General features: G+C 36.7%; 1 protein-coding gene across 1 annotated transcript; it reads left to right on the top strand.

Moving 5' to 3' along the window:
- Positions 1-308: 308 nt before the first annotated feature.
- Positions 309-11,611, top strand: LOC132161029 (SWI/SNF complex subunit SMARCC2-like). The gene is made up of 26 exons (XM_059570796.1): positions 309-439; positions 1,549-1,668; positions 1,766-1,851; positions 2,502-2,583; positions 2,729-2,821; positions 3,134-3,203; positions 3,363-3,432; positions 3,519-3,594; positions 3,772-4,016; positions 4,110-4,234; positions 4,309-4,365; positions 4,684-4,721; positions 5,212-5,342; positions 5,432-5,503; positions 5,624-5,737; positions 5,839-5,992; positions 6,247-6,363; positions 6,487-6,549; positions 7,103-7,361; positions 7,540-7,701; positions 7,784-7,851; positions 8,308-8,428; positions 8,634-8,797; positions 8,882-9,016; positions 9,820-10,126; positions 10,318-11,611. Exons 1-26 carry the CDS (start codon positions 329-331, stop codon positions 10,380-10,382), a joined length of 3,105 nt encoding a protein of 1,034 aa, XP_059426779.1. The 5' UTR covers positions 309-328; the 3' UTR covers positions 10,383-11,611.
- The last annotated feature ends 3,822 nt before the right edge of the window (positions 11,612-15,433 follow it).

The following is a 15,433-nucleotide window of genomic DNA, read 5'->3' as shown; positions in this document are numbered from 1 at the left end:
GGGTGATCTGCCGTTACAGTTGTACAATTTGACGGCAATTGTTAGAGGGATTTCAAGTTTACTAAAATATGAGGACTACAACAATCTATTGTGCAAAGCTCAACGTGATTTCACTATTTGAGGAGGGGGATGGGATCCCGGGAAGACACTGGCAACCTTGGTCCGCCATTTCGGCTCAGGTTTTTACTAATCTACAATAGAAGCGCAATCCTGTAATTTTAACCAGAATGGAGGTCGTTTCCTATCCGTCGACTATTACGTTCGACTTTTCTAGCAAAAACAAATGAACGCCAGGGGGCGCTGCAGACAAACTTTCGAGCAGACAAAGATGGCGGTACGGAAGAAAGACGGCGGCCCGAATGTAAAATATTTCGAAGCGTCTGATACCGTCTCGCAGTTCGACAATGTCCGGGTTTGGCTGGGCAAGAATTATAAAAAGGTACCATCCGTTTATTTGTAACCAGCGCGAACGGTCATTGAGATATTTGTGCAGGAAAGTGCAGACTCGAGGCGGGTAGGCAGAAAGGAGATGGGGAGAAATCCAGCTGTTTAAAATCCACAGTCTGACGCGTCTCAGACAATAGAAGATGCTGCATGCGCGTCTTGAGAAAAATATTAAGACGTACCCAAGAATTGGCTTTATTTAAAAATATCCGATGTCGTTTCCACACATCTGGATAGTCATTTTACCTTATCTAATATGTTTTTATGAATGGCCTTTCTCTTTTATGCAATGAAAGGCCAGCTCGTGTAACGGGGCTGCGGTGCTGGCAGCGCAAGTGCGTGAATCCAGATGTGCAGCCAAATCCGCCTCGCGCGCCGTGTATGTAAAAACAGCCATGTGTTACAGACGGATGGGAAGAATATTTTTTATCTTTTCAGTTGCAACAACTTACCTGTTATTATGTAATGTAGTTCAAAACAATCCTTTATCATAATTACCATTGCACACATAATATACAAATGGCTAAAGGCTATGAATCTTGAAGCGTTAAATGAATGAAAACTGAAACTAGAACTAAAAATATTCATCTAAATTACTAAATATATGTGCGGTCGTGACAAACACTGGACTAAAGCTGTAGACTACAGCCTTTCTTCTTTCACTTTTATATAATTTAAAAGTACTGCTATTAAAATGTCACGTGATGTAGATTGTGATGACTGTAGATGTAGCAAGCATGTCCCTATTAGTGGTCAAGCAATACTGTGGCCTATGGAATGTTTTGGATCAATTGCCTGGTAAAATATTTTTTGCATTTACATTATTCTAATTTCATATTTTATCAACACTGAATTTGAGTGAAAGGCTGAATTAACATGAATTTAAACACCACTGTATATGTAAAACAATTTAAGGATTCCAATGAACACACAATTCACAAAAAAATAATACTTTTTTTAATAGTATCAGAATGGTCGAATATTGACTGATTAATCTGCCAGCATGATGCATTATATGTATGTATGTATGTATGTATGTATGTATGTGTGGGTGGTCCTTTTATTATGCTTTTCGATGTCTAAAACTTTCTGTTTTTTTTCTAGTATATTCAAGCAGAGCCCCCTACAAATAAATCTTTGTCAAGTCTGGTGGTTCAGCTGCTTCAGTTCCAGGAGGAAGTGTTTGGCCGACATGTCAGCAACCCTCCCCTCACTAAACTACCGGTATTCACACAAGACCTCTTTCATAACAGTATTGAATCGAATGCATTAAAGTGATCAGAATTGTAGAGTGCTGATGAAGCTCTCATCTCACCCTTAGATGAAGTGTTTCTTGGATTTCAAATCTGGAGGAGCTCTGTGTCATATTCTGGCTGCTGCCTACAAGTTCAAGAGTGATCAAGGATGGTAATGGTCTTCTCTTACCCTCTTTCAGTTCTCTTTATTATTTAATTGCCACTATAAATACATACATTCTATAAATGTAATTTGATTTAAATTAAATAAAAATAAAAGGTAAATTTTTTTAAACTTTTATATACTACAATATGCAATTAGTAATTTGTTTTATATGGATAGATAGATAGACAGACAGACAGACAGACAGACAGATAGACAGATAGACAGATAGATAGATAGATAGATAGATAGATAGATAGTGCTTTACCATAAAGCACATTTTAGTACTTTTAGTACTGTGAATTGAAAATTGAATGAAAATTGTTAACAAAAATATCCTGTAAAAATTTTCTTTCATCATGTGGTCTATTCATTTAATATGTACGTTTGCCATTTATTTGAGTGGCCTAATCAGCTGTTGTATAATTTCTCTGACACTTAACCCTATGACACACTTACCAGAAGAGTCGTGATTCGCCTCCTTCATGGTGTGAATTGGTCCTTATGCTCCTGGATACATTCTGCATGACATTTTTGCAACATTTGAACTTTCAGTTAGTGTATCACTCCTTTAATGTTAGCAGTGATGTGCTCATTCAGTGATTACAGACCAGAAATCAAATTAACACTCATTAGTTGTTCACTTCTCTATCCATCAGGAGGAGATTTGACTTCCAGAATCCTTCGAGAATGGACCGCAATGTTGAAATGTTCATGACTATAGAAAAGTCTTTGGTACAGGTGTGTATCAAACACATGATTTCATGCACACACACAGTTATCCAGTCAGAAGAACATCACTTGTGGTCATGATATGGTTGGTATTTATAAGTATGAACATGTGTGAGGAGAAATGTTGAATAATGATGTGTTGTTCTCTTTGTAGAATAACTGTTTGTCCCGACCTGTGATTTACCTGAGTTCAGAGATAGAGCCCAAGCTACTGGGAAAACTGAAGGACATCATCAAACGACACCAGGTACTTCCTAAAACTATTTGTTTTATATATATTTATATATATATAGAGAGAGAGAGAGAGGGTTATTTTTTTTAATTTTTTTTATATTTATTAATTTATTATACAATAAATACAGTATAAGTTACAAAATAGTTTCTACTACTGACAAGCAGTAGTTGGAAAAAAAATTTCTTGGCATCAGAATCATTGCATTTTTTTAAATTGACATAAGGGAAAAAATGTATTAAATATTTTATATATCACTTAGTTTTGTATGTAATACCCTATTTCTTTGAAGTCACACAGGATCAAGAAATGTGTGTGTGTTTGTAGGGGTCTGTGACTGAAGATAAGCTGTCCAGCTCTCATGTAGTGGTGCCTATCCCTGCTAGTCTGGAGGACGGTACGTTCTGTTGTGTTTTTGTGGTGTAAAAATATATCCACATACACGCGTAGGGTACAAGAGGGCTAAACACAAAGGTAAAACCTGTGTTTCCTCTGTTAAACAAGAAAAAAAGTTTTTCATTAGTAATATTGTAACTTGTAAGTGTGTGCTTTTCAGAAGAGTGGGTTCGTCCTGTAATGAAGAGAGACAAACAGATGCTGCTACACTGGGGCTACTGGCCTGATAGGTGAGCTTGTACACACACATACACAAACACACAGAGTTCAGGTGTGTATGTGAATGCAGGATTAATGTGTTGTGTTCATGATGCAGTTATGACACATGGTTCTCAGCCAGTGAGGTGGAGGCTGCTGTGGAGGATCCGCCCACTGCTGAGAAACCCAGGAAGGTTAGAAACCCCCCCTTACCTCTCTCCATCTGTCTCCGAGCCTTTACCTCTCTTCTTCTTTGTCTCTTTTGTCTAGCACCTGCTCTCTCTGTCTTTTTTACAATATCACTAATTAGCAAATGGTTATCTGAGAAAGTCAGCCATTTATCGCCTGACTGTAAGTTTATGCATGTTTAGGTCCATGCCAAGTGGATTCTGGACCTAGATCAGTTTAACGAGTGGATGAATGAGGAAGACTATGAGGTGGGAGAAGGAGGACTGCGGAGGAAGAGAATTTCAGCAAAGACTCTCACAGATGAAGTGAGCGCTCCAGATGAAAGGAGGGATAAAAAACCCAGCAGTGCCAAAAAAAGGAAGCGCTCCCCGTCTCCATCTCCTACCCCTCCACCACAAGAGAGCAAGAAGAAAAACACCAAGAAAGGGTATTTTTATTACTGGAAACAGTGGCATTTGTTAGATTTTCATTTTAATGTTTGATTTCTACATTTTAAATGTGAACCTCTGTGTGTTTTCAGGCCCACTACTCCCTACACTAAGTCCAAACGAGGACAGAGAGAAGAAGAACAGGAAGATTTGACAAAAGATTTAGATGAACCCTCACCTGTGCCTGCAGTGGAGGAAGCAACACTACCTAAAACAGGTACATTCACACACATTGGTTTTATCTAACGAGTTAGTCTAGATTGTGTGTAATCTTGATATTTGTGTGTTTAGTGACAAAGAAGGACTCCGATTCTACTCCAGTGAAAGGAGGCACTATGACTGACCTGGGTATGTGTCTACAGTAGCGTCTGTCTCTAACACACCTGCCACTCAAACTAACCGAAAGGTGAAGTGTGTGCTTTTCTGTGCCATTAATGGCATCAAGTGGAATTGCAAAAACAAAGGATGTCACCAAACAGGGATATCAGCCAATGAACGGGTATTTACAGCTGTCTGTGCACAGAAGAGCATCGACAGGAGGAACTATTTTAACATAAAAAGCACATACTTCATCTTTCTGTGCTAATTAACAGTTTTTTTTCTTGTACCATAAAGTCTAAGTATATGTGCAAAATAACTCAGTTTTTTTTCTGCTTTCACACCTAGATGAGCAAGAGGATGAATCAATGGAGACTGTGGGGAAGGTATAGCAGCAATTATACAAACCACATTTCGCAGTATTTCTGCTCACAAGTTTCACATTTCTGTATGTTTAGTTTTACTTATGCTGCTGGATTTCAGACCAAATAATAATCATGCTTTTAAAATGCTTTGCACCATTTTATTTTTGAATGAGATTTTAATGTATTCATTTTAAAATTTACATTAAATAATAATAACTTGTGTTAATTATTAATTATCAACTTTTTTTATTATGTTAATTTTTTTAAAAATTGGAAAAGAAAATATGAATTTAAAAATAAAAATGTGTTTAGACATTTTTATTATTTCATGATTTAATGCCATGCTTTGATTGGTGAGCTTAAAATAGTATAACGTTCTCAATATTTAAATTGATCAAATCTTCACATTTTGAAACATTGGACTAATAAAGACTAGATTATCAATAACGTGAAATCCCACTGTATTTCCTGAGTAGTTTTCATAGTTAGCTATGTGTTTGGGTGTTTCTAGGAAGAAGAAGAAGGTTCTCCGAGTGTGAAAGGAGAACTGGTGAAGGGTGCGGACCTTCATGAGGATAATGTCACCGAACAGACCCATCATATCATTATCCCTAGCTATGCCGCTTGGTTTGACTATAACAGGTACTGTGACTACACACAACTTTCAAACTTATTCTGATCAAGAATCAGCCATTTAAATAGGAAGTGAACACTGTTTCTGTCTCTTTTAGTGTCCATGCTATAGAGCGCAGGGCACTGCCTGAGTTTTTCAATGGGAAAAACAAGTCAAAGACTCCTGAAATGTAAGAATATTTCTTGGTGGACATTCCCACAAAGGCTGATCTGTACTTAAATATGTCTTCTGACCTTCAATGATCAGCTTTATTAACCCTGTGTCTTCCTTACACTTTGCTGTGTTACAGCTATCTGGCATACCGTAACTTCATGATCGACACATATAGACTGAACCCGAAGGAGTATTTGACCTCCACAGCCTGCCGTAGGAACCTGGCTGGAGATGTTTGTGCTATTATGAGGTCTGGGGGAAAACAAAAAGGCCTATATGTTTATTTTATATATGTATTTTTCTTTTCAACTTAGATGCATTTTGAGTTTGACATTTGATGTGTGTGAAAAGGGTCCATGCATTCCTGGAACAGTGGGGGTTGATTAACTATCAGGTGGATTCAGAGAGTCGGCCCACTCCCATGGGGCCTCCACCCACCTCACACTTTCATGTGCTGGCAGATACTCCATCGAGTCTGGTACCACTACAGCCTAAAGCATCTCAGGTAAAGTGCATCTATTCCTGCTGCAGGTGTGATCACACAGATTTTCAAACTCAATACTTTCAACAGCAGCCGAAGGCTTTAACATATAAACTAGGAAAAAAGTTAAATTAAACATTTAATTTCATTGACAGCCATCATTTTTATTGTTATTTTTTTCTGAGTAGATTTAAGTTCATGGCATTCTGAGTAAATACAATTTTTGTTTTATATTGAGGTCATTGGTTATCTAAGCTCTTCGTTGTTTTTCCCTCTAGACTCCATCCTCTCAACAGATGCTGTCATTCCCAGACAAAGTAAAGGACAAACCAGCTGACTTGCAGAACTTTGGATTGAGGACAGATGTGTACAGTAAGAAGAGCGGCCCAACTAAAGTAAGAGCCGGCCATCACCTATAGGGCAGAGCGAATATGATAATATTTGTAAATATGAAGTATGAAGATGACTCTAAGCAGCACTATGAGAGAAATGAAGGAGTTTCTTCTGTCTTTCCACAGACTAAAAATGCTGACAGTGCCACTCGGGAATGGACAGACCAGGAGACGCTGCTACTGCTAGAGGTAATCTATACATATGAAATTAGTTTTGTATTTGTTTTTATTTGTTACAATTTATAATTATTTTATGCTCACTAATGCTACAATAATTTGTTCAAAAATACAGTACAGCCATAATATTGTGAAGTGATATTACAAATTAAAATAACGTTTCTCTTCTATTATATTTTAAAATGTAATTTATTCCTGCATGTGATGGCAAAGATAAAAATTTCAGCAGACATTACTCCAGTTTTCAGTGTCACATGATTCTTCAGAAATCTATTTAATATGCTAATTTGGTGCTCAAGAAACATTTATTTATAGTTATTATAGTTTACATCAGCTTAATATTTTTGTAGAAACCGCGTTACATTTTTTCAGATTCTTTGATAAATAGAAAGTTTTGAATTAGAATTTTATGAAATATAATAACAATGTAACAAGTCTTTATTGTTACTTAATTTTTTGATCCGTTAAGTCCCTGAAAAGTAGTAATTAAAAAAAAAAGTCCTACTGACCTCAAACTTTTGAGCAGGAATGTAAACTTGACTTTACGATTCCTATTTGTTCTCAGGGTCTAGAGATGTATAAAGATGACTGGAATAAAGTATCGGAGCACGTGGGAAGCCGCACCCAGGATGAGTGCATCCTCCACTTCCTGCGTCTGCCGATCGAAGACCCCTACCTGGAGGACAGCTCTTCCTCCCTGGGCCCGCTGGCCCATCAGCCAATTCCCTTTAGTCAGGCGGGGAATCCTGTCATGAGTACTGTGGCATTCCTGGCCTCTGTGGTTGACCCTCGAGTGGCTTCCGCTGCAGCTAAATCTGCACTTGGTGAGAAGTTACCATATTAAAGTGATAGTTCACACACAAATAAAAGTCAGCATCTTATTACTCTCAAAGTGACTATAACTGTATGAAATTTTCTTCTTTTTTCAACATTTGTTAGAAATGGAGGCTGTCAATATCCAAAATTGACTTGTGTTTATGTCATATTTCTTTTCTTTCTCAGAGGAGTTTTCACGAATGAAGGAGGAGGTCCCGGCTGCGTTGGTGGAGGCTCATGTGCGTCGAGTGGAGGATGCGGCCAGAGCAAGTGGGAGGCCAGACCCTCTCTACGGCCTGGAGGGCAGCGGCATCGCAGGAACCATCCTCGAAGATTCTGACAAACCCTGTACGTGAACAAAAATTTGTACGTGTTTGATGTTTTTTGGAGAATAGTGAGAAAGGAACTAATTGTGTATGATTGTTTTCAGCTGAGGATGGAACTGAAGAGAATAAGAGCAATGATGGTCAATCTAGCCAAGATAAAAGAGACAATAAGGTAACTATGCAAAAAAAATAAAACATAGCCTATGTAGTGGACTCCAAAAGTCTAGATTGCATTGAAAGTATGGATAAATAGAACGTATATACTGTATATAAATATATATATATATATATATATATATATATATATATTTATATATATTACCATTGAAGAGATGTGGTTGGATGTTCAAATGTTTTTGGAAGAAGGCTGCATTTATTTGATAAAAATACAGTAAAATCAGTAATTTTGTTAAATATTATTAGAATTTAAAACATTACAGCAGCCATTACAGTCTTCAGTATCACATGATCCTTCAGAAATCATTGTTATATGCTGATTTGGTGTCCAGGAAACATTTCTTCTTATTATAAATGTTGAAAACAGTTGTGCTGTTCAATATTTCAAGGAGATTTATGATACTTTACTAATATTAACACATGCAAAACTCCTATTTCTGTGAAATTTTAGGAGAGCAAAGATGGAGCCAGTGAGGAGGAAGAAAAACAAGGAGAGAATGGCAAGAAAGAGGAGGAGAGAGTGAGAGAAGGGGAGACAGAGAGAGAGACGGAGAAAACAGACTCAGAAATGGGTATGTTACAGCAATAAAATGCATGTTACATAAAAAAAGTCAAATGCAAAGATTAAAAGATGCATATATGCTAATGCATTTTTTGTGAAACCTCAGTACAAAAAAAAAACATCTGCCACTATGTGTGTTATTTTCATAAACAGTTAAAGTTATAAAATGCAGAGGTAAAAATACTTACTTGAACTCTTTTTTGTGATCTCGGCAGCCGATGGCGAGAAGGATAAAGAACGGAAGGAGGGACCAGAAGAGGGTCAGAGGGATGGAGAGAGTGAGGGAGAGAAGAAAGCAAAGGTGGAGAGAGATGTAGGAGAGGGAAACTTGGCCACCGCCGCTGCTTCTGCACTCGCTGCTGCTGCCGTCAAAGCTAAGGTATGTGAAAAGGTGACATGATGGTGAGAAAACAAACAACTTTCCTGCAAATTAAACACTGAACGCTGTATTCTTTCCTTTTAGCACTTGGCAGCAGTGGAGGAAAGGAAGATCAAGTCTCTGGTGGCTCTGCTGGTAGAGACCCAGATGAAGAAACTGGAGATCAAACTCAGACACTTTGAAGAGCTGGAAACCATCATGGACAGAGAGAGAGAGGCCGTAAGTCAACAAGTAGAATTGATTATTATTTTAAATCAATATATTTACATTCAGATTAATTTAACTATAGTTTTATACATCTGTTGCCTTAAAGAATATTTCACAGACATTTCTATCAAAATCTGTATGATTTTATTTCCATCATTTCCAGTAAAAGCTGAAACATTCTTAAAACAAAAATTAGGATACTTTAGTATTTTTTATCTAATAATTGTTGAAGCATTACATTTATTTGTATTTTACACTTTTTAAGCATTAACCTTTATTTTTTAATATTTAGAGATTTATATTTGAAAAATATTTGTTTTCTGAAAATATTATCTGAAAAACTTTTTCATTTTTAAGTAAAATGAATCTTGTTTTAATGATGATTTGATATTTTTACAAAAAATAAGAAAAAAATATTAAAGGGTTCTCTCAGCCTCATGTCCTAAAATAGTCCATGTGACATCAGTTGTTCAACCCTAATTTTACGAAGCTACGGGAATACTTTCTGTGCGCAAAGAACACAATAATTATATAATTTATTCAACAATTCTTCTCCCTGAGTTAAAGTCTTCCACCATTTTGGCGAGTTTTCCAGAATGTAATCAACGTAATCAGCATTGTTTAGGTTCAGGATAAAGCGTGTGCATTGTTTACACATGAAAGTAAACAACGCTGATTACGATGATTTTAAAAAAATGTATATAATATGTTATGAGGAACAGACAGAAATCACTATTCACTGAAAATCATAAATTTTTTAGGAAACCTGTTCCTTCAACTGAAAATGAATCTGCATATCTGTATATTGTTTGTAGCTGGAGTATCAGAGGCAGCAGCTTCTTGCTGATCGTCAGTCGTTTCATATGGAGCAGTTGAAGTATGCAGAGATGAGAGCCCGACAGCAACACTTCCAGCAGATCCAACACCAGCACCATAGCAACCAGCCTGCCAATCAATCTGGCAGTACTCCATCTGTACCCCACCAGCCTGTCACTAACGCCTCTGCCCCGCCCCCAACACAAAGCCCCGCCTCCGTGAGCACCCCTAATGCCCACAGTGAAGCTCCTCCATCTGCATCTCACAGTTCTCCGCCCACCAACACACAGACTGGATCAGCGCATGGTAATGACATAGAAATATACAGTAGGTCCAGTAGGTACAGTTCCTTTACAAACCCCAGTTTGGGTAACTTTGACATAATGTAGTTTAATACACTTTTCTTTGCATTTTTATATCAGTGTGGTGAAAGATTATCCTATTTAGATCAATGTATAATTGTCTTAATAGATTTTTTTCAATCTTTTTTACTCCAGAATCCAGCACTCAACTCCCAGGGGATTCTCTCTATCCAAATGCCCCTGTGCCTCCAACACAGTAAAAGAAATGGTGAGATTTAAAGGATATCAATGATTCCAGAGAAGAAAATGAAGGAGATTAGATAGAAAGCAAAAAGATACAGAGATAAAGGGAGCGATATCTTCTTTTGTGTCACTTGCATCATTTTTGGGAGAAAATGAAATAAATGAATTCTTGCCAGTATCTTGAACATGACATGATTCAAAATAAATAGCTAAAGCTAAACATAGATCACCTTTAAACTGACTGACAAATAAAACAGAAAAAAAGACCTTTGGTTTGGAATTTTGGAAAGGTCTTAAACCCAAATCCCTGTTAATACCCAACAAAAGCAATCTTCGTCCATGTACCAGGCTCAATATACCCTTATCCGTCCTCCGTTTTCAGTAACATCTCTTAACTTTGAGCCGAACCACAGGATCCAGGATACCTGTGATCTGCACTCCAGAAGCATCTCAATGTACTTTAGGTACTCAAATGGAAACAAACACACAAAAGAAAACCAAGAACAAATTGCACTTTTAGAATGTTTCCTGAATCTTACTTTTTGGAGGGATAAAGCATAAAGTCAAAATTAGCCCTGACTTAATGTTTTCTTTTAACAGTATTCTTTTATTCACTTAATCTGTGTATTGATTCATAGAAGCACTCGATTTGTCCGAAGAGAAACTTGACTTTGTTATCATTACTTTGTATGTGTGCGTGTGAATGTCGGTTTTGCTTTTGGGACAATGTGAAAGCTTCAGTGGTTTGGCCTGTTTTAATGTACAATTAGATTTTAGCATGATAAAAAAGAGACAACAAATAAGTATTAAATCTGTTTACTTTGTCTCTGACAACATGTACTGTAAACCTGGAAATCATGTCATCAAAAATTGATGTTTGCATGTTATCTTTTGGGTATGTGTGCACGTCATTGCCAACAAAATATCATAAGTTACTCTACATTTCTAACAGGTGAAAGTAGTTGTTTCATTCTCATCTCATTGCATGAGAAAATTTAAATATTGGAGTGTATGATTAATCAACAATGAACGCAGCAAGGAATCATATTAGTTCCTTAACTCAAATAGAGTTGAATCCATCATTTTAGTAAGATCATATCACACATTTTAGTAATCAGTGTTCATGCCAGAACTGATGTTTCAGTTCAGATTGTTAACCCTTGTGTGTCAGTTTTAAAAAACTACAGAGGTCCTCGTTACAAAAACAAAAATGTCTGTTCAAACAATCATAAAAGTATTATATATCATAGTAGGGATGGGACGGTATGAAAATTTTATATCACGATTATAGTGACTAAAATTATCACGATTATCAATATTATCACGGTTTTGTTGAAACGAGATGAAAGTGTTCAAAAATAGTTGATGCTCACACTGAAAACATTTCAGCAAGTTTTATATTTAATAATCAACAAACAACTAATAAAACAAGCAACTCTATGCACTTAATTTAAAGAAAGATTAAATTCTGTGGCATTTCCTTCCTTACAATGAAAAGTGTAGAAGCATAGAAAAGCATAGAAAAGTCACTGACTCGCCATTCCTTCTCGAAAAAAAACAAAAAAACATTGTGCGCTGCACTTGCGTCAGACTGTTGCTGGCTGGACATGATTTAATAGCGAGTTATTAAAACCGCGATAATCAAACACGGTTTTAGTGATAATTCATTTTTAAACGATATTACTAACCTTCAGCACATTTTATCACGGTTATCGATAAAACCGGTTATCGTCCCATCCCTATATCATAGTAATATTTTTTCAGCTTTCACTGACATTGATAATTTCCCAGCATCTGTCCTGATCTTAACTACCAAAAATGTAGTCATTTTCAGGATTTTAACTCTTAGAATGCTTGTTTGTTTACATAATGCCACTGGTGTTCATGAAAAAATATGATATTGATTATTAGAGTATTGGATCAGGGTTTTTATATTAACTAAAATATTAAATAAAACTAAAATCGTTTTAAAGATCATCAATTGAAATAAAATAAACCTTAAATAAAATGAAATAAAATACAATCCAGAAGTTTATGCTTAATGGCAATGCTGTTTTAATGGGTTTAAGTCGGGATATTTGAGTGTAACTCATTTTTATCTCTAGAGTAAAATATATTTGGGGTAAAATATTACAAATTAAATATAAAAAAATATTTTTTTTACACATTTCAACATTTATGCTGCTTACATTAACACAGACAAAATTATCAAAGAAATTACATTAAAGATAAAAATGTCTTTAAGGACACACAAGGGTTAAAAAATGTGTTTTGTGTGTGTGTGTGTGTGTGTGTGTGTGTGTGTGTGTGTGTGTGTGTGTGTGTGTGTGTGTGTGTGTGTGTGTGTGTGTGTGTGTGTGTGTGTGTGTGTTGTGTGTGTGTGTTGTGTGTGTGTGTGTGTGTGTGTGTGTGTGTGTGTGTGTGTGTGTGTGTGTGTGTGTGTGTGTGTGTGTGTGTGTGTGTGTGTGTGTGTGTGTGTGTGTGTGTGTGTGTGTGTGTGGAGGTGTTTTAGTAACAGGCCAAACCCACAGAAAGTATTTACAACATGAAGGAAAACCATTTTGTTTTACAAATTAGTGGCAACTACCCGAGTAGAGACAAGGGATTTTAAAGTTACATTTGCAGCTGTGGTCTGTGTATCTCATATCTTCATACTGTAACTGTCCTATTTTTGTATTTTTATATGTTTCTTTACACTATTACAAATGATGTAATGCTGTTATCATATTATACATGTCTGTAATGTTTCCTTCTCTTTCTGACTGTGGATGTTGTCGTATTATTGACATGTTCATGTGAAAGTGTCAGTCGCTTTATACGATGAAGCTGGACTCTTTGTGTGTGTGTGTGTGTGTGTGTGTGTGTGTGGTGTGCATGCACGCTTTGATTTGCCACACATCTTTTTGTATGTACGTATGTTTGTTTTTTTTAATCTACATTAATTTGCCATGTTTCCAGACTACACATGCTAGTAGTGTTGGATGTAAAATCTGCCAATATCACAATTGACAAACTCATACACAAACTGCAGTCATATCACCCTGCAACCCAAGATTGGTTGCCCACTGAAGCTAAGCAGGGTTGAGCCTGGTCAGTACCTGGATAGGAGACCTCCTGGGTAAACTAGGTTGCTGTTGGAAGAGGTGTTAGTGAGGCCAGCTGGGTGAGCGTGGGTCCTAACGCCCCAGTATAGTGATGAGCACACTATAGTAATGTCAAAAAGCACTGTCTTTTGGATGAGACATTAAACCTGAGACGAGGTCCTGAATCTCTGTGGCTATTAAAAAATCCCATGGCACTTCTCATTAAGAGTAGGGGTGAAACCCCGGTGTCCTGTCCAAATTGCCTCCACTGGCCCTTGTCAATCTTGGCTTCCTAATAATCCCCATCCACTTGACTGGCTCTATTACTCTCTCTCCTCTCCACCTGTAGCTGGTGTGTGGTGAGCGCACAACCTCCATTGTACTGTGGACCCACAACACTGGTGGTGTTTGAAGAGAGACCCCCCCCCCCCCCCCCCACATGATTGTAAAGCGCTTTGGGTGCTATATAAAGTGCTAAAGCTATAAAGTGCTATATAAATGCATCATTCATTCAATCAGTTTACATCCTTAGACATATATGTGAAAAAACACATATGCAGTAGTCCAACATGCAGTATTACTGACAGAACAGATTCACATCAACTTCACACTTTTGCACGACTCTTAACCAGTGTTGAAAATGTCATTCGAGCAGTTTGCTCAGCTCTTTGGTCTTTGTCTTTTACATTGTAGTGGTATAAGTAGTTGTGTTCTTTTTTTTTACATTTTGTTTATACTTTTTTTTTGGTGAAAGCTGGTAACCATTGCATTGAGATGTGTGTGAATGTTTGAAGATGTTCAGTTCGTCCTTTGAGGAGATGTAGCAGGAGCTGTCTAGCACCTGTTTGACTACGAATGGATTGAGTTTGGTTTCAAAAATCCTGAATGATTCTGCACAATAAAAGACATCATCAGTGATATGAACTGTGTGAAGAGTTCTCAGAATATAAGCATTATCTTGTATTGTCGATTAAAAGGAGAATTCAACATTTATCATGCTAGAAATGTGAAAAAATATTTCAGTTGTACAAAAAAAGAAGCTCTCAAGTTTATCATGAATGTGCCCAATTTAAACTAGAAGGAAAAAGAATTCTAGGGCAGAAAGCAGAACTATTATTTATAATACTTATCTTTCAAACTAAAAAAAAAACCACAGTGGTGGCCAAAATATTAGAACACCTGTCAGATTTGAAAACACTGACCTTTTTTGCCTTCAAAACATGATTTGATTTCATAATGTTCGTGATACATGCAGATGGTTTCTCGAAGCACAACAAATATCAGATAAAGAGAGTCGTACTGTTTTTATCCACTTTTAACTTTAATATTTTCGGTATGTCCAACTTTTGCAGCAATTACTGCAGTGCATCTCTCGGGTAAAGTGTCAAAATATTTCCTCAGAACTTCAATACTAATGTTATCCCATACCTTCTGCAACTCAAGCCAAGGGCGTTCCTTTGAATATACAATAGATCTATCCAGTTTATTTTCCAACTCGCCCCAAATTTGCTCGATGGGGTTGAGGTCCGGACTTTGAGGGGAGCAGTCCATCATTTTCAATGTTGCAGCAGATTCCTTCCATTGCAGATAGTTCTGGCAATAGTTTGTTTTATGGGCACTGTATATCCAAATCAACAAAAACAACTCAAAACTTTTAAATATGCCAAGTGTTCTAATAATTTTGGCCACCACTGCATATACCAAGAACAATACCTATAAAGAGAACTATATTAGCATCCAAACCAGCACATGATAAAACTATATTAGCATTCACACTAGCACATTAAATGAAAGTACGTTTTATTTTTGATTCCATGCTGGAAACAAAAACAGAAATGCAAGATGTAAGCTCTAAATTCTGTGGAAAAATGTCAGAAATACATTAAACTAAGAATTGTTACACATAAATATACAATTGCGAGAAAAAGTCAGAATTCTGAGTTTGTGGCTGAAACAGGCTTCCATATCATTATGGTATGAATAGG

This window comes from Carassius carassius, chromosome 17 (assembly GCF_963082965.1).
Source record: "Carassius carassius chromosome 17, fCarCar2.1, whole genome shotgun sequence".
NCBI classification, from domain to species: Eukaryota; Metazoa; Chordata; class Actinopteri; order Cypriniformes; family Cyprinidae; genus Carassius; species Carassius carassius.
This window is presented reverse-complemented; position numbering and strand designations above follow the sequence as displayed.

Bases quoted from the DNA above. Each gene is read 5' to 3' on its own strand.
- LOC132161029 (XM_059570796.1), top strand. From the start codon at position 329: ATGGCGGTACGGAAGAAAGACGGCGGCCCGAATGTAAAATATTTCGAA. The intron at 6,364-6,486 runs GTAAGAGCCGGC...GTCTTTCCACAG, and splicing joins AGAAGAGCGGCCCAACTAAA to ACTAAAAATGCTGACAGTGC. The intron at 8,429-8,633 runs GTATGTTACAGC...TGATCTCGGCAG, and splicing joins GAAAACAGACTCAGAAATGG to CCGATGGCGAGAAGGATAAA.